Below are 25842 nucleotides of genomic sequence, written 5' to 3'. Positions count from 1 at the left end.
ACCAGTGGACCGCCAGGGAATTCCCCTAAAAATGTAAATTTTAAAAACATGACGTGATGCTGCTGTGAATTACATCATGAATTTGCCAGTGTTGTGAGAACTGGATTGTAAGCTGGAAAGATCAGAGGCGTTAGTTCTAAGCGCTCTCACCTACTGAACATTTACTACGAGCCAAGTACTGTACTAAGGGCTTTCATAAGTTCCCTCATTAGTTCTTCACACCTACCCAATGTAGTAGATATTGTATTAGGTGGAACCATGGGAACTAGATATTTCTGTAGATCAAAAATAGTTATCAGCAATGTCATGTAGTTTAAACTATCATCTGCTGAGACTGGGAGAAAGTGAAACACAGAGACTAAGTGACTTGTCTAAGTTAAAATAACCAGTACCTGGCAAAGTCTGATTTGCAAGCCATACGGGTTTATGTCAGTGACCAGTGTGCTATATAAATCGCCAGCAAGGAGGTAAGTTCACTAGATTAGGAGGCATAACCTCTAAGCTTTATTCAAGTATTATTTGCATGGTACTAGAGAATACGAAAAAAGTCAAGAAATGCTGCCACAGGAAATGCAGCCTAAGAATCAAATGTTTACATTAATTAAAATAGCCCATGTTTGTTCCTGCTTCTGGGATTACCCTTATCTTCAATGAATTCTTACCTTCATTCAGCCTACAAATATTTACTCAAGATCAGGCTCAATTTCTAACCTCTTACACCCCTCCTCTAATTCTTACTAACTGGAATTCATCTCTTTTTAATAGCATTTTGCTTTTTAGTATATCTGATTACTCTCAACAAAAGCAAAAATTTGTTGAGGAATGCTCAATAAATGTTAAATTTGAGGTTCATACCAAGTCTACTACATATGAAATTTAATAGGAGTAAAGAATCACAACCACCTGTAAGGGAATGGGTTATATCTTCCCTGATCTCACCGGTTTAAGTGTTCTCTTTAATCTGAACTCATCTGGAATCTACGATATTCTTATATTATTATTCATTGTTTCATACGCTTAGGCCTTGTATCTGTAACTGGAGTTTAAGCTTCTCAAGGGCAGAGATTGTCTTATTGTTTGACTTCACACACTGGCCAGCAAATAGTGTGAATCAACAGACCTTTAATTAACGGACTTGAAGAAAAATGAGCACTTTGGGGGAAAGCCCTTGAGAAAGGAAATGAACCAGTAAGTGGGCAGCAAAGCAAAGTTGAAGGAGAAGGGAGCCCTTGTACATTAAGGCTCGCTTCTGAGAACTGAAACCGGCTGGTATTTCAATGCCTCAGTAACTTCCCTTTTTTTAAATTAAATTTCCTTATTTTTGGCTGCGTTGGGTCTTCATTGACAGCGCGCGGGCTTTCTCTAGTTGCGGCGAGCGGGGGCTACTCTTCGTTGCGGAGCACGGGCTCTAGGCGCGCGGGCTTCAGTAGTTGTGGTTCGCAGGCTCTAGAGCACAGGCTCAGTGGCTGTGGCGCCCCGCTTGGTTGCTCCACGGCATGTGACATCTTCCCTGACCAGGGCTCGAACCTGTTTATTCCTGCTTGGTAAGCGGATTCTTAACCACTGCACCACCAAGGAAGCCCCTAATTTATCTTTTTAAAGAGATATCTAGGAGTATAACCAGCGTGACTGCCCGTCGGCTGGGAGGTGAGACCTCGAGCGCAATCTGAGGTATTAGGTGGAGGTGGCGCGCCGCCCTCTGACCGACAGGGGGAGCCCTGCCAAGCGCCGGGCCCCAGGCAGCCGGCCCCGCCCCGCCCCGCGCGCCCCCAGCTCTCTGCTCTCTCCGCACTGCGCCAGCCCTCCGCCTGGCGCCACGCCGGCCACAGGCCGAGGGCTAATCACCCGCGGGCCGACGCCCCCGCAGCCTCGTCGCTGCGCCCCCCCGCCCTGCCGCGGGACGGGTAACTGTTACGAAGCACTTTCTCCGCCGCGATTTCTGCTTAGTCATTGTCTTCCAGGAAACGACTCTTCAGTTGGGAGTCAACTCTCCCGCGGCGGCCGCAGTAGCAGGAGCCGCAGCCACCAGCGCGTCCTTCCCGGGCCGCCGCTCCGCCGCCGCCCTGCCGCCTCCCGGCCTCCCTCGGGCCCGAGCGCAGGCCGGGGTCCCGCCGCGCGGGGCGAGCAGCCTCGCGCTCTGCTCTCCGGCCTCGGGCGCCGCGTCCTACGGGGGGCCTCCTTCCCCGCCTGCTGCCCCGTCGCCGCCGGGCCAGGTCCGTCGGCTGCTGCCATGGGCACCGACAGCCGCGCGGCCGGGGCGCTCCTGGCGCGGGCCAGCACCCTGCACCTGCAGACGGGGAACCTGCTGAACTGGGGCCGCCTGCGGAAGAAGTGCCCGTCCACGCACAGCGAGGAGGTGAGGGTGGCGTGCGTGCCGGCGGAGGCGCAGGGCTCCCGGGTAGGCCGCGCGGGCCGGACCGGGCGGCTCCGAGAGGCGGGGAGGCGCTGGGAGGTGAGGGCGGGTGGTCGGGCTCCTGGCGCGCAGTAGTCGCGGGAGAGGCGCGCACCTGGGCTCCGCCCGCCGGAGGAGGCTGGGTCGGCTGTCGGCGCGATGTCGCATCCGAACCTACTGTTGGGGGCACAGCGTCTTTAAAATTTCGGCAGGTGCATCTTCACACCCAGTGCCGCCTCTGTCAGTGCTCTTGATTGTAACTTTAGTAGGAATCAGAATCCTTACCATATTGTGTCCAGGATGCAGCTCAGTTTGTCTCTCTTGTTTTTTTTAAACTACCCTCACTTGTGCTATTTCTCCCAAAGATAAATACTTCTGTGTTTTATACTACACCTTTAATTTCTCCAGGGCTGATGGTTCAATACAGCATTTTGCACGTAAATAATATAGGGTGAAATTTTCTCTCTCTTATCTCACTCAACACATGCTAAAGTAGTCGTTTTCAGTTTGTCTGCAAACCCAGTAAAAAAAAAATGCATTTTGTCTTGGCAGTCCAATTCATGTTTTACACACACACACACACAAACACACGAGTTTCATGAAAAGATTTTAACTCTTACTATATACTGTGTATTCTGATTTTTTCTCTTTAATTTTTAAAAACTTGACTTCTTAATGCAGTAATGAGTCACACTCCACAGTTTAAGAAACATCGTTCAAAAGATGAATTGTGATTTGTGTATATTACTTTGGGTGCTGCGTAAGAGGGACTCAAAACTAAAGAAACTTGAAAACGTTTGAGAAAACTTGAAGATATGATAGGATATGTAGAGAAAACATGACAGCTTGATTAGAATAGAGAGGCATGTTTTGTTTCTATGTAAAGAAGAGCTTTGTAGCAACCAGAGCTCTAAATTGGGATACACTACTTGAAACAGTTTAACCTCATTGAATAAAGAAACTGAATAAATCACTCATTATTGAGAAAATTTGCACATTGGGTAGAGAGAGATCATTAAATTTCCTAAAAGGTCTTTTCTAGTCTAATGTTTGGTTGTTTTTCTTTTTAATTATTCTATGATCTCTGCCCAGATTTTTTGTTTCACTAGAATTTTATGAAATCAAATCTTGTTTTTAAAATGGGCCATTATAGGACTATTTTGACCAGTTATTTGTTATTAGGGTATTTGATCATGTAGCATTTTTTAAACTCTTATACAACCCCAGATCTAATGATACACTAAATTATCATGACACTCATCTTCCATGATACTATGTGATGTGTGTATAATAAGAATGAAGAGAGCAGAGAACAAAAAAGGACAAGGTTAATATTCAGTCATATAGATAACATGTAAAAGATTAAAAATCACTAGGTTTGTGATATAGTCAATGAATTTATCATATTATTGTAACATTGGGCTGTTCCATGATTTGTCCTGACAGAAGGGGGCAAACACTCTGAAAATACAATGAATTGAGAAATTCATCAGAAAAGCCTTATGCAAATTAATCATCCTTCCAGAGGAGAATTTCTAAAAATTCTCCCATGATTTGAGCCATCGCACTCCTGATAGAATTCTTAACTTCTAGTTGGTCCTGCTGCCTTAATTTTTCAAAGAATATTGACTTGTAATTCTGTCTAGAATGATTATCAACTTATTTTTATCTACTGCTTAAATTTGATTACAAATATACCTTTCATAAAGATATAGACCCTGTAAATTGGATTCATGTGGGTTATTGTGGCTAGCACATGAATTGCTGTTGTAGACTATAAATCTTAAATAGGTGACTCTGAGCTCTTAAATTGATAAGCCAGTTGTCCATTGTAATTACCTGTACTGAGATATAAGCAATAAAGTGCTTGTGTCAGTTTTTATCATAAGCAATCACAGATCAGATAGTGAGTTCAGAAGTTTAATCTCTGTTGTTGGTATTAGGAAAGTGCTTTTGCAATTCAGGGCTGTACTTCTAGTTACTTATTTATTTTTTCATTGATTGTCCACAGAATGCAAAGCACTGTGCCCTTGGTATTTATAAGGCAGTGATTTCAAACTGCTAGTGTTGGCCCATTTGTGTTATCAGTTCAGTGAGTCATGGAGAAGCGTATTTTTTTTCTAACTCATAATAGAAGCCCTCAGAGTATCTGGCATGTAGTAAGCATAAAGATTGCTTTATGAATTTTTGTTGTTACATGTATGTAGGTCCTTACTCACTGTGTTAGTGTATGTCTTATTATTTTGGACCACTATTAAATAAGTTGGAAATACACTGTCATAAGAGATAAAAGATAAGTAGACACTTCAATGAATTAACAAAATACTACAATGTTAGCGTAATAAAATTGTTTGTTTATATAAGAAAACACTGAAGACAGATCGAAGGTCTACCTAACTGTTAGGAAATGACTTAAGGACTGACTTTATGCAAGTTGACTTCTGCAAGATACGGATATAGTGGTTTCTAGACTTTAGAGTACATTTTGATTACTTGGATGCTTGTTAAGATGAAAGCTCTGCTGCCCTTAGAAAGTGATTCAGGAGGTCTAGGATGCAGCTCAGGAATTTGAACTTTTAATAAACACCACAGGTGAGTCTAATGTAGGAATTTCTTTGGCCACACTTAGAGAATCATTTGTTTGCCTTTGAGGAGTATAGCATAGTGGTTGGTTAATGTTAATTCTAGTCAGGTTACCTGGGCTTGAAGTTCCTCCATTTATAAACCTTATTCTTGAAAAATTTTTTTTGTTTCTTTATGAATGCTTTTACATCTCAGAAGTTTACTTAAATTTTCATTGATACAAAAATACCTTTTAACTAATTAGATTACTGCTTTAGGTCAAGAACATTTGAGAATTAAGAGTAGGATAAAAAGCGGGTCTAAATCAATCTTTGTTAAAGGAAGTAAAAACCTTATAGAATTAAAATTTTTGTATGGTATTTCCTATTGATATGTTCCTTTTCCTAAACAGACTAATGCAGTCTTATTGTAGAAGTACAGAAAAGTGTACTTTTGTACACTTTTGTACACTTTTGTACTGTATGATTAACAGTTTCATACAGTACAAAAGTACACTTTTGTACTGTATGATTAAAAGTACACTTTTGTACTGTATGATTAACAGTTTCAAAATGCTTTTCTTTTGCAGCTTCGAGATTGTATCCGGAAGACCTTGAATGAGTGGAGTTCCCAAATTAGCACAGATTTGGTCAGGGTGAGTGAACTGTGAATGAAGAAATCATGTAATAAGCAGGAAATTAACTTCCTCAGGTTTGATAGGGAAGTCAAACAGGCAATTAGCATGAAACTTATTGTGGTTGATTTGCTGAGGTGGGAGTCTGACCCAGTAGGCTTAAGCATGAAAGAGAAAATCTGACTCTAGTCAACTCTTCAACTAGACAAGCTACTAAGAGTCCCACCACAGTTTTCTCAAAATGCGTTTTGTTCCAGTTTATATTTGGTCTAGTAGAGGAATGACTATCAAACAATTTGGGTTAGTAGATTGCTTTGATAGACTATAACCCAAAATATAGCCACTAAAAATAATTTTTTAAGTATCAGTTTCTTACGAAACAGTAAAGAACTGTGTTTCATTGAATGTCAGTATGTGGCCATTATCATAAATGTTAATATACAAAACACCTGTCTGTAAACCACTCTTTGGAATCCAACTTAGCCAAAGGCTTGTAACAGATTACATAGACTACTTAAAAAGTATGGAAGAGGACATATGCTGAAAATAATTGTTTCCTTGAGCATACTGCAAGTTTGTAACTCTGTGGCTGCTAGGCAGACATTAATTAATGTCTTCTATCTGTCTCTGTTTTTCTGAAGTGACCATTCATCTGTGCATGACTTGTAAATAGTTAATATGTGCCAGGCATTGTAATATGATCAAGAATCATGGGAAAATCCTCACCGTTTACTTTGTTTTAATCTTGTAAATGTGAGTTAGTATGTTTCTGATTTATGTGTACTAATATTTTATCATTAACTACTCATTTTTATGCATTGGAATCGCCTTTACTTTTTTCCATTGCATTCAGAAAAATATATATTTTGGCTTAAAATGTTTGTGATTGATATACAGGAAGTGTTTTAACATGTCAGTATCCAGAAGGAAAATATTATTTACTTTTCATTGGTTTCTTTTCTGAGTAAAAGTGTTTACTGTGTTAGTGGTTCTAACTCCTCACATACTGCCCAATCTGCTTGTTTGTTTATTCGTTTGTTTTTGATCAGACATCCCTCTGAGTATCTCATCAAAATGAGACACTTTTTCTCAGAAAATGGACACACACACACACAGCACTTTACCTTTATTTCAGGGCTTTACAAACGTTATGAAGCCCATCTAGGCCTCAGGTAAAGAACTCTATTGTTTTATGGGTTCTCTGCTTCTAAAGAGTGTTATGGACAATAGAAAATATATAGCTAATCAGAAACACTAATTTTATATTTATTGTAAATATCATGTGTTTATTATAGGAGTTTCCAGATGTCTTGGAATGTACTGTATCTCATGCAGTAGAAAAGATAAATCCCGATGAAAGAGAAGAAATGAAAGTTTCTGGTAAAGTCCAGCCTTTACAGTTCATTTTGTTATACAGTGGATGATAGTGAGGTTTTGTCAAGCATGGGACTAAACCTTTCCTTACTTCTGGTAATGAGTAACTCAATCACTAAGTGTGGGAAATACAGAGATTTTTTATAACATAATTTTAAAGTCAGCTTTAAAAAGGGAGTTATAGGAAGTCACTCTTGGCTACTTCAATGGAGTCGGAATAGAACTTCACCTCTTCATGATGTTCTCATTAATTTATTTGTAGGACATCAGAGCAGTAGGAAGAGTAAGGTGTAGGAAATGGAAAGAATAAAGGGAAGACTTAAGAGCATTGCCCACCTAAAGCCAGCATAAGCCCTCCCTTCCTGGTGTGATACTGCTAAGCAATGGCTGAGGTTGCCTGGGAGCAGAGAAAGAAGTCTTGGCAACAAGTTGCATGAAGAGAAATCAAATACATACTCTACCCATTCAACAAAGGTGAAGTGACTCCTACTTTCCAGAGATAATGCTAAGGTCAAGGAATTAAGATGTTCTTGTCCTCAGCCTACAGTCAGCATAACATAGTCATTAAATGCTTGAGCTTAACTAAATTGAAATTCCTGGATGTGCAGATTACTGACTGATATAATCTGGGGCTAACAAATGATTTAACCTCTCTGAGCTCAGTTTCCTCATCTATAAAATGGGGATACACCTGTTTCACAGGCTTCTTTGTAAGTTAGATGAAATAACAAAAGAAGCACTTAGCATGGTGCTTGGCACAGGTAAGTGCCAGGTAGCTGTTATTTATTACCATTTGTGGTTGTGTTGTGGTGGTTGTTATTTTATTATTACTCTTATTAGGATGAACATGTAAGATGAGATAGGGCATTGTTTTTTGACTCTAATAATAATAACTACCATTTGTTGAATCTTGCTTTATACCAGGCACTGTACTTGACACTTTATGCTTATATTTCTTCATATAATTTTCAAAACAATTCTGCAGGGTAGGTTTATTATCCCCATTGCACAAGTGACATTAAATAACTTGAAAGTTGGGCTTCCCTGGTGGCGCAGTGGTTCAGAGTCCGCCTGCCGATGCAGGGGACACGGGTTCGTGCCCTGATCCGGGAAGATCCCACATGCCGCAGAGGGGCTGGGCCTGTGAGCCATGGCCGCTGGGCCTGCGCGTCTGGAGCCTGTGCTCCGCAACGGGAGAGGCCACAACAGTGGGAGGCCCGCGTACCACAAAAAAAAAAACCAAATAAATAATAACTTGAAAGTTGTTATACAGCAAGTAAGTGGTTGAACCAGGAATCCATCCAGGTATGCCTGACTACAAAACCCATTTCTTTCTGTTAATTTCACATTATTATTTGTGTTGGAAAGGACATCAGAGCAACATTTCTCTGTGGTTGATTGCAGTTCATCATGGTGTAGATCCATCTTGGAGCTCTTACAAGTTGTCCTCAGTTCCTGGAAGGCTTGAGGTTTTTGATAAGTATCAAGAGCTTTCCTCTCTTCACCTACCTAAAAATGCCTCATCTTTCAGAGAGAGACCATTTCAAATGGCACAAATTCATGGCCAGAGGGATAGTGATGGGGAGGGTGTTCACAGAGTATAATTACAGGAGCTAAGGCTGGAGCAAAGTGGTGAAGATTGACTCTCACCTGGTGAGGAAGTTGTGATGGCTTTTAAATAGAGAAGTAACATGAGGAAAGCAATGTTTTAGGAAGATTATCTAGCAGTAGAAAGGAAATGACAAATGTAAGAAATGTTGTACAAGGAAAATTTGTTGTATATGTTGAATGCCAGGCACTTTACATAAGGGTGTTTCATTAACCCTGTTTTCTCTCCATTCCCCTTTCTGATTTTCCTCTTTATTTTCCTATTACTCCACCTATTTGTTGAGTAAATTTAGATTTTTGAACAGTGAGTTTACATAAAGTAAATATATACATATAAAGCTGAGTTGAAATCAAGCCAAAGCCTCAATTTCATAAATATGAAAAACTACTCAACTTTCCTGGTAAGCAAAGAAATGCCAGTTAATGTGGTTCTGGGCAGGTATATTTTGTACCTATCGAATTAGCAAATATATATATATATTTGTTTTGTTTTGTTTTGTTTAATAGCATGCTATATTGTTAGGAGAGCAACTCCTAACTTTTAGTGCTCTGGTAAACTGGTACAAATCTTTTATAAAATAGTAGGTAAATAAAATAGAACAGGACTCACAAAAAACAGATCATATTCTTTGACTCATAATCACATTTCTGATGGTTTGTCCTTGGGAAATGCTTCAGGCATAAAGTTGAAAAAAAAGTTAGCATAGATGTTTATTTCAGTAACAAAAAACTGGAACTAATCTAAAAGTCCAAAAAGTAGGAAATCATTCAGTAAATTATACCCTATCAAAATTACATAATAATGTTCACTATTAAAAATGAGTGTGTAAAATTATTCATTAAAAATACAAAGTACAGGGAATTCCCTGGCGACTCTGCTTTTACTGCTGAGGGTCCAATCCGTGGTTGGCAAACTAAGATCCGACAAGCCATGAGGCCAAAAAAAAAAGAAAGAAAAGAAAAATCCAGAGTACATAAAACTCTAAACAGTAATTGCTTTTGGTGATGAGACTATTGGTAGAGTTTTTTTTGTTTGTTTGTTTGGGTTTTTTTTCCCCCCTACTCCTATAGGTTTTCCTCATTTCTAGAGTGAATACATTACTGTTATGATTTTTTAAAAAATTAAGATAATACTGCATAGAGATGTAAAAATATTTGTTACATAAGGGTAAACCAAGTATGTGGAAGTAGGAAATATATACTCTGCTTTATATGACCAAGAACTTGAAGGTAATGTCGTCTAAAAATGAAAATGATTGTATTCAATATTAGGAGGGTAGGATTGTGGAGTGTTTGTTTGTTTTTGGTTTTTGGGGTGTTTTTTTCAGTTTTCTTCTCATTATAAGCAATTCTAATTTAGGCTTTATATAGACTTTAGTTTATTGGAGAAAATAATATGCTCCATTAATGTTTAATTCATAAAAATATACATTTTTAATAAGTTTCTATATTTATCTGCCCTGCCTTCTAATAAAGGGGAAATTAATATTTTCTTTTTTGTTTTGACAATCAGATTATTGTTGGCAACTAGCATATAATTTTAAAATTACAGTGGAAATATACTTTTAGGTCTTAAAATGAAAACTATAAAACAATGCAACTAGGAAAGGAAAAAATTCATTCAGGATTATCTGTCATCGTAGTATTTTAGCAGTATTACTACTATGTAGTAGAATGTTACTCAAATATAGTAATCTGTTTTGTTTTCTTTGTCACCCAGCAAAACTGTTCATTGTAGGATCAAACTCTTCATCATCAACTAGAAATGCAGTTGACATGGGTAAGCAAAATTTCAACTTTATTTTCATGTGGACTTTAAATTAGTGTAGGTGTATAAGTTATATCTTGTGTTCAGGTCCAGGTAAAAAAGAAAATGAGCTCATTGCAATTTTATCTTTTAAAGTTCCAGCCTAATATGTTAAGGCTTCTGTAGAATCACATCAACTTACGTAAGGTCATATTTTGATATATAAAAGGAATGTAAAAGATGTAACATAATTAAATGCTAACTATGTTTAGAGATAGAAATTCTCCTTAATCATATTCTTAGCTCTTTTAGTACTACAGGTGAAATATCAAAAGAATAACCACAACAGAAACAAGCATTTTTGTCTATTTTCAGCACTTGGTTAGGTAACTATGGCATTATAGTTATTCAGTGTTTTTTATTTTAAAATATTCTTCCAGTATTTATATACATTGAACAGTTAACTAAATAACTCTTTAATATAACCATGGAGTGAACAATAATCATTAAAAATAAACTCTTAAAATTATTTTTATAAAAATCAAGAGATTATCTACATCTATAAACATAGATTAATATATAGGTTAAGACCATAAATTCAGTCTTTCACTCAGAGTCTCAAGCTTATTCTTTGCTCTGACTACCAGTTGTAGACTATTAGGTCAGAAGCTACCAAAAAGTCCTGGGGCCTAGGAAACAAGGAGGCCTGTTCCTCAGAAAGAGGAACCTGTAGTAGTTGTGAGTTTCCCCAGGAATGAGGCAGGTCAAAGAAACCCACATATCTGCCACATAGACCAAGTAGATGAATGGGCACTTTATACTTTTTAAAAAGATGGAAATGTTCTAAATGACAGGTGAATTATGAAACCTAATGAAATAATCTGTTATGTAGAATACTAGTGAACTATATGGACAGAATTCAGTGGGGTACTTAAAGGACATTAGAAGCAACTTGTTTTTATTATGTAACAAACATTTATCCTCTTTGTTTTCCTTCACATCAGCCTGTTCAGTCCTTGGAGTTGCACAGCTGGATTCTGTGATCATTGCTTCACCTCCTATTGAAGATGGAGTTAATCTTTCCTTGGAGCATTTGCAGCCTTACTGGGAAGAATTACAAAACTTAGTCCACAGCAAAAAGATCGTTGCTATAGGTACCTCTGATCTGGACAAAACCCAGTTGGAACAGCTGTATCAGTGGGCACAGGTAAAAGACGTCTAGATCACGAGCACTCCAGGAGGAGCCTGTCTTTTACAGTCTTTGCTGCATCCCATTAAACATCATGCACATAGTGGACACCACTGTGGGGTGACTGTTCCAGATATGGCAGTTTTGAAGCAGGCTTTGACAATAACACTAGAAAGTGTGTGTTGGAGCATTCATAGCCAAATGAATTAAGGCTCTTTCCTTCAGTTTTAATTATGTGATAAAAATATTATGTTTTCCTTTAGGTTTTATTAGTCCATGGTTCTTATTTCCTAAGTGAGAGAATATCATATATAACAAATATTTTGCTCTGTTATTTAAAGATATATAAGACCTTCTGTTCACAGAACTTGATGTGGAGATGGAGTCATAAATCAATCACTGCCACTCTCTAGCCTAATAACCTATAAAATGATTAGGGAACTTGCTTACAAGTAGTTTACTCTCTGTATTTTTCTTTATTCCTTTGCATTTATAATCCCCAGCCTTTTCATTTTCTTATGGGCAGGAAGACCCTAGAGAAAAGTTGCCCTTTGTCCCTTTGGCTTGGTGATAGCCAGAATGTGGCTAAGATCCTGTTGGAGAGACTTAGATGATCTGAAATGTATCTATAAATTAACTAGAGCATCTATTAGAAATTACCTGATTCTTCTCTTTTTCAAATCTCTGACTAATAACCATATTGTATACTTCAACATTAAACATACTTATCATTTGTATTTGATCCTCTATCTTTAAGACGTATTTCCTTTGTAGGTGGAACCATACCACTTAGAATCGTGTTAGTTTCCAAGGCAGATGTATTAGATGGCAGGTTCGAGCATGAGACTTTTTTAATAGTGTAGTAATATATTGGCTTTTTCCCCCTTGTAGAGCTATTTTTCCTTCCTCTGTTACCACTGAGTCAGAACAGCATACATTAATAAATATATACATGTAAAAGTATTTTATAAACTTTAAGTACTGTAGAATGTGATATTTCATATGTTCTAAAATTGAATCCTTTTATTGCTTTCTACTTTTTGTAGTACTTAATTTAGTGGAGATGTCATTTTTTTTTTTTCTCCACTTCTAGGTAAAACCAAATAGTAACCAAGTTAATCTTGCCTCCTGCTGTGTGATGCCACCCGATTTGACTGCATTTGCTAAACAATTTGACATACAGCTCTTGACTCATAATGATCCAAAAGGTAAGACTGAGATTTTCATTTATAGAGATTGATCATGAGCTTTTATCTTATAAGAAGCTACTTGTTAAAATTTAATTTTTAATTGTGTACAGTGATAAAGGTACAATGCTGTCACCTAGAGCTATTCTTAATAGTTAGTTCAAAACATATATGCCTTTATTTTAGTTTCAGAAAGCTTTAATTTTGTCTTTGTACCAATGGGAAAAGAAGTGAAGGGGTCATTTCCTGAACATCCAGTCTGCTGAGGTTTATAAATATTAAACTACACAGAAAAGATCTTGTAAGATATTCTAAATAGTGTCACATATAATATTGTCTAGTATAGCAAAGATTGCACCAAAGGGCCACTTAATTAAAAAGGATAAATATCTGGAAAAAGAAGCAGATAAAATTCAGTTTGAAACTTAAGCATCTTAGGATAGGTATTTGACTAGATATTTTATTAATCATTAATATCAAGACATATGCTTGATGTTAATCAGAAACATTTGATTAATGAGAATGGCTTGTCTGCCTTTTGTAGAATAATTTTTATCAACATTTTACAAGATAACTTGGAAAGCTGGGAAGATAATATTTTACACTTTATTAGCAGTCTGCTCCATTTTTGTTTCTTCACACTTTCTTAGGGAGCAAAGGTAAATATACTAAGCATATTTTACTTACTAAATATACAGGCTCTATGAAACAGTATTTTTGGTATAGTTAAGTGAGAGATATCTTGTGAAAGTTTTAAATTTCCATGACATTTTTGTAGAAGTTCTAGTTTAATAAAAAATTGGAGGCAATTATATTTTATAGGTGATTCCTGGAGAAAAACATTCAGTTTTTACTTTCATTTCTAAAAAGACGGCATTATATAGGTGGTTTGATTCAGTTTATTTTTAGGATGCTTATGGATAACCTCTTAAGACTTTATACCTTATTAGCAGTCTGCCTCAGCCTCTTTTTTTTTTTACTGTTTTGTAGGAAGTGGAGGAGGAGTTTTGATATTCTTTCTCAAATGCTAGGCATCATGCTAAATGTCTCAGAGAGATTATCTGTAATCCTTACAGCAACTGAAACTAGACACTTTATGGATGAAGAAATAGAGCCTTAGAGTTTAAGAAACTACCCAAGGTCACCCAGCTGGCATAGGGCAAAGTTTGAACTTAGATCTAGGTCCTGGCTGAATTTGGAGCCTTTTCCCCACCATACTGTACTGTCTCTCTGACTTGAAACATTAGTATTGTAGTATTTCAGACTGAAACTGTACTTTCTTATCAGTTTCCATTTAAGTCGTACCAGAATAGGACATAGGGACTTTTCCCCTCCAGCAGAGCTTTCACACATGAGTAATTAGATTCACTTTTTTAAAAAAGGTCATTTTAGTGAAAATCAAAGAATTGCTCTGCTGATTTGTTCTAAAATATAAACCATTGAAATTTTAACTTTCTATACGTTGGCAAATAATATACCATTTTTCTGTTTACTCGTGGGGACTCTTCCAACTGTAATTGTTACCAACAGCTGATGGGTGGTCCTGTACCCCCTTCCACCTCCACCTGAAAAACACTCTATCCTTTTTCCAGTAGGAAAGGAAATAGGAAAAGACTAAGGTGTCTAGTATTTTATTTCCACGTTATCTAAATGTGGGCATGTGGATTATGTGCTAATACATCATTGTTATGGAAAAATATATTGCACATGTATATGAAAAGAGAGATTTAATCCTTTGGGGGGAAGAATGTTTTTGTTTTACTGGTGTAATTTGACATTTGGCTGTCTTTTTAATTTTAATTCTAAACCCTTTAATTAGAATTTATAGTTTGATCCTGCATATACTATAGATGGATCTTCAGACAATTTGATCTGTAATGAAGCAATTCTCTTAAAAGTTTTGTCATGTTTACTGATTCTAAAGAGTTAACATAGTTGAATTAAAAGTATGTGGCTGGGGCTTCCCTGGTGGCGCAGTGGTTGAGAGTCTGCCTGCCGATGCAGGGGACGCGGGTTCGTGCCCCAGTCCGGGAAGATCCCACATGCCGTGGAGCGGCTGGGCCCGTGAGCCATGGCCGCTGAGCCTGCTCGTCTGGAGCCTGTGCTCTGCAACGGGAGAGGCCACAACGGTGAGAGGCCCGCGTACCGTGAAAAAAAAAAAAAAAAAAGTATGTAGCTAATGAATAGCATAGTTCTCTGACTTTGTGTCAGATTTATTTTTTAAGCGATCAAGTTGTAAAACATTTAACTCTGCTTGTCATCTAAAATAGAATCTTGTTTATAAGTCACCTAAAGGCCTTCCTCTGTTCTAAAATTACCCTTTTTCTTCAGAAAGGTTTATTTTCCATTATTCTTTGTCCTAGAAGTTGTGGTAACAGTTTAACTACGGTCAGGGTAAAATTGTGAAGTAGGTGATTCTGACTTTGGAACTTTCCCATTTTTATTTGCCTTCCTCCTCTCACCATTCCCATTAAATCTAAATCTATATTATGCCGCATTCCCTCAGGGTTAGACAGTCTGGTAAACAAATCCACGTTAATGTTAACTTTTCCAAGAGCTATTTGCATTTCATTTATTAAAACTACCATTCACTAGCTGTGTGACCTTGGGCAAGTTATCTAATCTCTCTGTGTCAGTTTCCCCCTGTGAAGGGAAATAATATTACCTATCTCTTGGGTTAACATGTGGATTAAAAGAGTTAATAAAGTACTCTGAAAAGTGACTGGCACATGACAATAGCTAATATTTACTGAGAGTTTACTATTGATGTTATTCAAATATCACGGCATTTCATTTTAGGGCATGTTCTTCGGCATTCCCAAATCATATTGTATAGATGGTCACCTAATCCTTATCTATAGGGTTGGTTCAGACCCCAGTGGAATCTTTCCATATTGACTGATTCATTCAAAAGACATTTGAGCACCTACTATGTGCCAGGCATTGTTCTAAGTACTAGAAATACAGCACCAAGTCAAAAATCTCAACCCTCATGGAAATTATATTCTGATGGGATGAGACACAAATTAAGATAAATGTTGAATGTGATAAATGGTGGTGTATGCTATGGGGAAAAGTTGGCTGAGGGAGGAAAGAGTGCCCAGGTTAGGGGTTGTTGTTTTATATAGGATGGTTGGGGAGGCCTCTCTGCTAGGGTACATTAATCAGAGACCTGCAAGAAGGGAGAGAGCCATGTGGGTATCTGGAAGAAGAGTGCTCAGGGAAGAGGGAGCGGCTGATTCAAAGGCTCCAAGGTGGGAATATGTTTGAGGATTTCAGGATACAGCTGTGAGGCCAGTGTGGCTGGAGAAGAGCAAGTGAGGAGGGGAGTGGCAGGTCAGAGCAATGGTAGAGGGTTTAGATATAAATGTGGAATTAGAAAATAATAATTTCATCAAGGAGATGCTGATTAAAAGATAACCACTGGGAAAGATGTTTTAAATGATTGCTGGTGCCAGTGAGGATATGGTAAGATTGGCATTCCAATATTATCTATTAAGTGTAAAGTACAGTCTTTCTGGAAAGCAGCTGGCAATATACTATGTATCAAGCCTTCAGAAAATGTACTTTGACCTTGTCGTTCCATAGCCAGGCATGCATTTTAAGGATGTTCATTAAGTATTATTTTTATTAGCAAAATACTAGGAAAAACCTAATTTTTTGACCAACAATAAGAAAGTGTATAAATTATATCTATAAAATGTAATATTGGGAGAATTATTAAAAATGTTTTCACAGAATATTTAATTACATGCTTTCACAGAATAATTACATGGGAAAATATTCATAATATAAGTGAAAAAAATAAGCAAATTAAGCTATAACTACAGTATGATTTCTAGTTTTTAAGATATGGCTAGATACATACATATATACAGAAATATATACGGAAAAATAGTTGAATGGAAATACATGGCAATGGAAATGGTCCATCTTTGGTTGATAGGATTATGGGTAACTTCTTTTCCTTCCTTGTACTTTCCTGTATTGTCCCTGGCTGTACATTAGAATCACCTAGAGATCTTCAAAAATTACAGATATCCAGGCTCCACTCACCAGAAATTATGAATTAACCTGGCTGGGTTACAAGTATAGATACTTTCTAAAGAACTGTCTGGGTCTTTCTGATATTCTGGTTCAGATTCATAGCACACATTAAGGATAAGTATAATTTATATTCAGTTTTGAGGTGTTTCTTTTGTTGTATTTAAATGCTTACCTACATAGTAAAGTGCTTTTGTTTTCAAGTTTAACAGTTTGGGTTTTTATTTGTTGTTTGTTTGTTTTAAGAACTGCTTTCTGAAGCAAGTTTCCAAGAAGCACTTCAGGAAAGCATCCCTGACATTCAAGCACATGAGTGGGTGCCACTGTGGCTACTGCGATATTCAGTCATTGTTAAAAGTAGAGGAATTATCAAATCAAAAGGCTACATCTTACAAGCTAAAAGAAAGGGTTTTTAACTACGATTTAGGATCATAACCTACTGACCTGTATTTTCCTTGAATATAAGATAAAATCGAGATGTGTAAAAATCTAATTACTGCCTGTAAATGTGTCATTGAGGCAGATATTCTTTATATTTGACAATATGTTATCTGTCAAGTTTGAATACTTCTCCTGCTTCCATATCAGTTCACTCACATGAACCACTATATTGTTTTCATTAAACTATTGTTTTCTAATTGAAATTGTCTATAATGAAGATACTTGCAATATATTTTTCCTTTATTTTTATGACAGTAGAAATCAAGAAAATTTGTTGTTAGATATATTTTGGCCTAGGCATCAGGGTAATATATATACATATTTTTTATTTCTAAAAATTTCATTAATTGCTTCTTACTCTACAGTATAACTAAGCAATTTAATTACAGTTGTTAAAACAAATACTGGAAGATATTTTTCCTGTCATTGATAAGATGATTATATCTCAGAGTAACTGGAATAGCTGGGATCTACTAGTAGTGTAAATAAAAGTCCTTTCTTCAATATGTGAATGGAAGCTTAAATTTTTTTATTTGTCCTTGCTTGCAGTTTACCTGTAATGATTTAACCTGTATTCTTGTGCCATATTTGCTCTTGCTGTTATTACAAAGACAAACCAAAGTAAATATGTAAAGGAGACTAGGAGCTTTGAAATTATTGTTTGGGGGTTTTATAAAAGCAACTATTGTTACCTCCAGATTCTTTTTACTTCTTGATCTGTCCTTAATATTTTGCTACTCATTCAAAAATATTCAATAAGTACTGAGCACTTACCATGTGCTGGGCACTGTGGGTTCTGGAGAGAGGAGGGAGCACAGGGATTAAGAATCAGTTGAGTAAAATATGCAATATTTGTTCCCCACTAGTAACTGACTACAAGGGACTAAAAGCCAAAAAAGGGGTGAAAAAAATCTTTAATTCAGGATCATGTTGTCTATTTAGATAACTTTGAGACATGGTCTTAACTGTTTAAAATCAAAACAATATAACCCAAACTTTAAAACTAAAACAGACTGTAGATCATTTAGTATAATTCCTTATTAGTTTAAGAACCAGAAAATAGCAAATAAATAAGCTGTGACCTCTTTGGTATATACTATAGGTCTTTGTAATTCTATAAATTTGTATCTGTAACCCAAATAGTTTGAAAAATTCTTTAAAAATCTCTTGTATCTCAATTAATACTTTTAAACCATGTATATTAATACATGGTTTATAAAACTAAGATAATTACATATATATACACACACACATACATAACATACACACACACATACATGTAACTAATGTATAAAACTAATTTTGCCCAAGTTTTTTCAACTTAGGGGAAAGATCTGTGGTTCCATATTCAAAATAAATACACTAAAAATTGATAAATAAATAAGACTCTTTTCCTGTTCTAAGTAATGTTTTGTGGTTTACTAGTTGGATAATTTGATCATTAGAATTGCAATGTGAAATCAGCTGATTTACCTGCTAAAACTTTAGACTTTGAGCTTCCTAAAGCCTTATGTATAGCCTTTATATTAATTGTATGTAATGTTATTAAATGTATATAGTTAACTTTTTAATTTGGAAATGTACAACATTTTTTCCTGTAATGTAAGTCTTTAAACAAATGCTCATGTTAATTTAAGCCTATACAGTGAATTGGCCAAGATATTTTAAGAGGGCACTTTAATATCACATTTATTATTTTTTAAAACCCTGGACTTACAAAAATGGATTGTTTGAAAGGTCATTCTGAAAATAGAAAAAAACTTATGTTGCTAATACATCCAGACTTCAGCAGGAGCTTTTTGTGTGTTTTTTCCGCAACTCTTGACAAAGTAGCAAGATTATAGATTCATTTTGTGAAGGGGATCATGTGTGGCTTTTTTTTAATGAATTTTTTGTTTGTTTCGCTTCTATACCTTTAATTTCTGTTATTTAATAACCTTTTCTTTAAAAAACTGATTTTTTTAAAGGCTTTATCTTCTCTAAGCTGATATTCACTTCTTTTTTTGGTGAACTATCAGAATATAGTGAATGCTTTTCAAGTATTTAGGGACTTAATGTTTAAAAAGCCATAAAATAGAGTGATAATACTACCAAATAATTGCTTAAAGCTGAAAGCTAAGTTAACAATAGTGTATATAACAGATATGTTTTCTGGGGAGATGTGTATCCAGTGACCCAAGGTATAAGGTTTTTTCCAGTAAATATGACAAGAAGCTTCAGCTTGTTATTACATGTCCAAAATACACTGGAGCCTTACTTTAACACAATGTACTGTAACTTGGAATTTTTTCTGTGATGAGTCTGTTTTGAATTCTCGTCTAAGAAACCGTAGTCAACAGAAGGACCAAGGTGTCTTACAAAATATGTTCACACGGTGTACATTATGAAGACCACATTGTGCCAGTATGATAATAGAGAATTAATTTAGGAATAGCCAGTGCTAGAACTTGAATCACAAATAATAGCTCATAATTTTTCCATTCATGGGAAAGATCATTTTAGACAGCTGTGTGAAGTGGAAAATGAAGTTATTCTATTTTGAATGAATGATTCAGACTTCCCTACCAGAGCCAAGTAGTAACTGAAATAGGATCTTGATTTTCAGTGATAAAGGTCTAAGTCTTAATTATGTTTCTTTTTAGAGCAGATTTTCTTTCTAACTTTTCCACCCAGATTCAATATTTGGGAATGTAAGCAGTTGATATATATATTGTGTGTATATATATATAGTATATTGTCTGACAATTCATCTTTCTGCCAAATGTACATTTAGAGAAATTTGAAGTTTTAATGAGAATTTAGTCCATTTGTGTTTTCATACTCAAATATACCAACTTACGATTCCACATCTATGTTTTTCAAAGTTCCTAACATACCAGAACTTGTACCTGCCATTTTCCCATAAAGTTGGTGGCAGGATGTGTCAGTTTTATTTTTTTTAAATATGTACTATAATTTTTATTAATTTTTTTATAGTTTTCAGAGTTAGAAATATACTTAGGAGGGGAAAATGTTTTGATTCGATAATTCTACTTTTATGTGTCTTTAGTAGTGTACTCTAAAATGAAGGCAAAATATAAAGCATTATTAAATGATTATAAATTTTTAATTTACCTATTTATGAATTTAAATTGTGAGTTGTATATTTTTTAATTGAGTTGTTTTAATAGTTGTAAGCATCTTGGAACATTATATTGGTTTTGAACTATTTAAACTCAAACTGAGTATGGTTTGAAAATAAATTATGAAAAATAATGAAATACCAAGCCATAACGTTATTCATACATTCATTCAACAAAGATGTATTGAATTCTTGCTATGTACCAGGCAGTGTGCAAGGTGTTGGCAGACAGAAACAGATGAAAACAGCCCTATCTTCAAGGAGCAGATAAGTATATTTTGGGGGCGAGAGAGATCTGTACATGAACAAGAGCAATAAAGGGCTGCATCTGTTAATGACAGAAGCAGTGAAAAGGGAGTGGGGTCATGTGGAAGGAGTGAGACTGCTGGGAAGCAGGATAAGGACGAGAAAGGCTCCCCTGCAGGAACTAGCCTCAGAGTAGGATCGTAAGATGGGGTGGGGGTATGCCTGGTTTGTAAATACACTGATATTGAATAATGAACAGTTTATATGTAAACTTCAGAAATTCTGTGAAAACACTTTCTTCAAGAGCTTGTTCTTGCCAGATAGAAAGGAATGGCTTCTAGTGAGACAAGAGTAGGTAAGGTTTGAAAAGTCACATTTTGTAAAAGAGAGACAGAAACTTGCCCCAGTCCCCTAAATATATTAGGATATAGCTTATGTGGTTTCACTACCAGAAAAGTCAAACAAAACCTTAATATGTATCCCTCAGCAATGAATAAATGTATAAAATGTCATACAAGATTTCGGTCTGTGTTTTGGTCCATTATTTTAAGAAGGTTCATGTTTTACAATAAGCATTATTTATTTGGACTCAGCTCTGTTTCCTCTGTTCTTTGCTCACTGTTGATTCTTGCCCCCTACTCCATTTACATTTACTTTTTTCTTAAGTATATCCTTAGTAATTCTTTCACTGAAGGTCTTTGGGCAGTAAACCTCCTAGGTCTTGTTTGTCTGAAAATATCTTTATTTTATTAACAGTCTTAAATCATCATTTGACATTATAGAACTCTAAGTTTCCAAACACTTGCCCTCAGCATCTTGAAGATAACATTCTATTGATTTCCAGCATTTATACTCTTGCTAATGAAAACCTGGATTTTCTTCCCTAGAAATAATCTGTTTTTCCCTCTGGTCACGTTTTTTTCATTTGAAGTATTCTATTCATTTTTATGTGTATGAAATTAGAATAAAGAAAGAAAATGAAAACGGGCTTCTGAGTTTTCTGATAACACCAAAAAAGTAATCATAAAGGAAAATATCAATAGCCAGATTTAATCAAAATTAAAATGTTCTGTTCTTCAAAATATACTTAAGAAAACAGTGTATTTTGAAAATGTGAAAATGTGAGCCACAGACTGGGATGAAATACTTGTAATAAATATTTCTCATGAAAAATAAATTGGACATAATCAAATTTTTTAAATTGCACTTCAAAAACACCATCAAGATAAACCATAATGGAAAAGAATGGAAAAAGAATGTATATATATATTTATATATATAACTGAATCACTTTGCTGTGCAGTAGAAATTAATACAACACTGTAAATCAACTATACTTCAATAAAATAAATTTTTTAAAAAACTTCAGAAACACCATCGAGGAAGTCAAAAGGCAACCCATAAAATAGGATAACATATTTGAAAATCATATATCTGATAAGAATCTTGTATCTGGAATGTGTAAAGAACTCTTACAGCTTAAGACAACCCAATAAAAAGTAGGCAAAATGTTAGAGCATATTTTTCTCCAAAGAAGACACGAACAGTCAATAAGAATATACAACATGTTCAACATCATTAGTCATCAGGGAAATGCCAATTAAAACCACAATGAAATATCACTAAAATAGCTAAAATTTTAAAAAACTGTCCGTACCAAGTGCAGCAAGGATGTGGAGGAAGCAACTCTCATAGTGCTGTTGGGACTGCAAAATGGTATTAATACAATCACTTGGGATTTCTTACAAAATTAAACGTACGTGTACCATGTGACCCAGCAATTCCACTTCTAGGTATTTACTCAAGAGAAATCATATATCTGAAATAGCCATATATGAATGTTTATAGCACTTTCTTCATAATAGCTGAAAACTGGAAACAACCCACATGTTTATCAACAGTTGAATGGATAGTTGAAGTATAATCAGCAATAAAAAATAACTACTGGTATACAAAATAACATGGATGAGTCTCAAATACAGTGAGTAAAAGAAGCTGGACATGAAAATACATAATTTCCTTTACATGAAGTTTTTAGAACAGACAAAATTAATACTGACTGTAGTATCTGTTGCTGCATCTGGGTACCTCAAGGTTTCTCAAAACGTTGCAGTCAGGGTCATCTGGGACTCCAGTCTCTCCTGTGCGCTTGATTGAGGTTGGTCTGCTTCCAAGCTCGCTCGTGAGGTGGTTGGCTGGACTCAGTTCCTCTCTGGCTGTAAGCCAGAGGCCTCCCTCACTTCCTTGCCACATGGCCCTCCCCGTAGGGCAGCTCATAACAAGCACAGAATGAACAAGTGAGAAATCGCAAAATGGAAGCCAGCTCTTTTTGTAACCTAATCTTGAAAGTGACACCCATCACTTTTGTTACATTCTTTTCATTATAAGTCACTAGGTCTAGCCCATACTCAAGGGTATGAAGACCAGAGGATAGGATCATTGGAGACCATCTTACCCGTCAAACTTAATTTAAAAGTAATGTTTTGTATGTAATAATGCAAAATGTACTTTTAGAAGGCTTACGCACTAAAACGCTCATCTTTTGGTTAATGCCTAAAATTCCAGAGAGAGATTCAACCCTATAATTTAAGAGTTTTAGTTAGTAAAATATAGACAGTCATGGGAGAGTTTCCCTTTGGGCCTGTGTAATAGTTACTGTGTTTTTATACTGTATTTTCCCCAAATCCACTTCGGGTAAAGAAGAGAGCAAGTAAAGAAGGTAGAGATAGGGAAACATGGCAGACCTGGTAAGCTCGCATAAAACAAAAACAATACTTTGCAGTTTTGCCCCTGATCAGCAGACCAGCTCAGTCTTCTTATATTATGAATATGTACTAACATTTTAATCTTAGTATTTAATGTTTGTTTCTTGAACTTTTTAGATTGTAAATATTTGGGAGTGTTTTTTTGGTTTGTTTCGTTTTAAAGGGGCCATGCTTGTAAGTGAACAATACACACTGGTGTTCTAATACTCTCCCAATTTTCTACACCCACACCTGTGATCTTAATTTCTATTTTCATGCATTTGCTCATGTTAAAGTTGTCATATATATTAAATGAGTTAATGTATGTAAAGCACTTAGTACCCAGCATACAGTAAGTGCTCTACTATTACTACGATTGATGCTGTTGTCTCCACCACCCACCTCCAGTTGCTTCATCTTCCTTCCTCTACACCACTCCACATCCTCTTCAGATTTAGCCCATCTTCTGTTCTTTCTTTTACCTACTCTCATTGCTACTTGGCCCTACTAAAACTCCTTCTTTTTGCTCCTTACCAGATTCCCCATGACAGTCAATCTAAACTTTTTTCATTCTTCTGAGCAGATGAATCACCTTCTTACAGAGATTGTTATCTACCTCAAATCCCCTCCTTTTCTTCCCCCTTTAATTTCCCTGCATTTATAGTCTCCTCTCTGCTTCAATTATCAACTCTTCCCTCTTGCCTCAAAGGAAGGAGCATTCTTTTGTGGCTAACTCCTCCATCTCCATTTTTTAATTCCATTCTTTAGTTGGGATTAGGCTTGCTGCAAAACACAGAAAACCCCCAAATAACTGGTTTAAAAAGAGGTGTTTTTCTCAGGTGAAACAGCTCCAAAATTAGGCTATTTAGAACTGATACAGCAGTTCCACAACTTGTCAGAAACTCAATTTTTTTCTTTGCTACTGCTCTGCCATCCTTAAAGCATGGCCCTCATCTTCATGGCACAAGATTGCTGCTTGAAAACCAGGGAACACAACTTTCCACAGAGTGAAATGAAGTTAAAGAAGGCAAGGAGGACCTCCTCTCTTTTAAGATGTCCCTAGAGAACTACACAACACTTAATTGATCCGTAATTAGTCCAAACCTAGCTGTATCTGGCTGCAAGAGGAACTATGAAAGGAGCTATTTAGCTGAATGGCAGTTTGCCCACTGAAAATTCTGTACTTTGTGACTTTAAGAAAAAAAATTGGTTTTCTGTTCTAAAGTAAGGGAGATTTGATGAGGTGCTCATTCTCATCTCCAACGACTGTTTACTTACTTCCTCAATCCCTTTCCATTACCCTCAAACATATCCTAGCTCTCCACCCTTTATCCTAAAAGAAAAATCAAAGTGTCTCTTGATTCTAGTCATTCTCTTCCTTTCACTGCAAAAATTTTTTTTAAATCTCCTTTACAATTTAACATTTCTTCTATTCTGCTTATTCCCAATTTCTACTCACCATTGCACCTTTAAATTATATAGCTTCCTAACTAGCCTCCGAATTCCTGGGCATTTAACATATACATCTTTTACCCGAATCACGTCTTTAAATTTTATTTTATATTTAACTTCACAAGTAATACAAGAGTATATGATTTTTTAAGGTATTATAAATAATGCAAACGTCTCCTTTGGCCATACCCATGGCTGCATTAAGACCTCTACTGAACAAATGAGAGGATGGACGTAGTAGAGCAGATGATGCTATTTTCTTTTTTTTTTTTTGAATTTTTGAATTTTATTTTTTTATACAGCAGGTTCTTATTAGTCATCCATTTTATACACATCAGTGTATACATGTCAATCCCAATCACCCAATTCATCACACCATCACCACCACCACCACCCCCCCCCCACCACCACCACCCCGCTGCTTTCCCCCGGTGGTGTCCATACGTTTGTTCTCTACATCTGTCAATTTCTGCCCTGCAAACCGGTTCATCTGTACCATTTTTCTAGGTTCCACATATATGCATTAACGTACGATATTTGTTTTTCTCTTTCTGACTTACTTCACTCTGTATGACAGTCTCTAGATCCATCCACATCTCAACAAATGACCCAATTTCGTTCCTTTCTATGGCTGAGTAATATTCCATTGTATATAGTTCCACATCTTCCTTACCCATTCGTCTGTCCATGGGCATTTAGATTGTTTCCATGACCTGGCTATTGTAAATAGTGCTGCAATGAACACTGAGGTGCATGTGTCTTTTTGAATTATGCTTTTCTCTGGGTATGTGCTCAGTAGTGGGATTGCTGGGTCATATGGTAATTCTATTTTTAGTTTTTTAAGGAACCTCCATACCGTTCTCCATAGTGGCTGTATCAATTTACATTCCCACAGATGATGCTATTTTCCAATTCGTTCGTGTGTAACGGGGACGAGGGCCCTAGGCCACGCCGGGACTGTCTCTCCCTGCACAAGGCTGCTGGGTCTTCTACCGCACTGCCGTGAACGCTAATACCCATCTCCTTCCGGCTCCCGGGGTGAGACAGCCTTGGCCTAGGTCGGAGGGGCGGAGGCGGTACGAGTTCTCGAGTTCCGGGATT

At 36.5% G+C, this 25842-nt stretch overlaps 1 protein-coding gene across 1 annotated transcript; it reads left to right on the top strand.

The window, feature by feature from the left end:
* The first annotated feature begins 1792 nt into the window (after positions 1-1792).
* GCLM (glutamate-cysteine ligase modifier subunit) lies at positions 1793-21133 on the top strand. Its single transcript, XM_067726957.1, has 7 exons — positions 1793-2356; positions 5544-5609; positions 6884-6968; positions 10291-10350; positions 11322-11524; positions 12600-12714; positions 16984-21133. Exons 1-7 carry the CDS (start codon positions 2231-2233, stop codon positions 17151-17153), a joined length of 825 nt encoding a protein of 274 aa, XP_067583058.1. The 5' UTR covers positions 1793-2230; the 3' UTR covers positions 17154-21133.
* The last annotated feature ends 4709 nt before the right edge of the window (positions 21134-25842 follow it).

This window comes from Pseudorca crassidens, chromosome 2 (assembly GCF_039906515.1).
Source record: "Pseudorca crassidens isolate mPseCra1 chromosome 2, mPseCra1.hap1, whole genome shotgun sequence".
In the NCBI taxonomy this organism is placed as follows: Eukaryota; Metazoa; Chordata; class Mammalia; order Artiodactyla; family Delphinidae; genus Pseudorca; species Pseudorca crassidens.
This window is presented reverse-complemented; position numbering and strand designations above follow the sequence as displayed.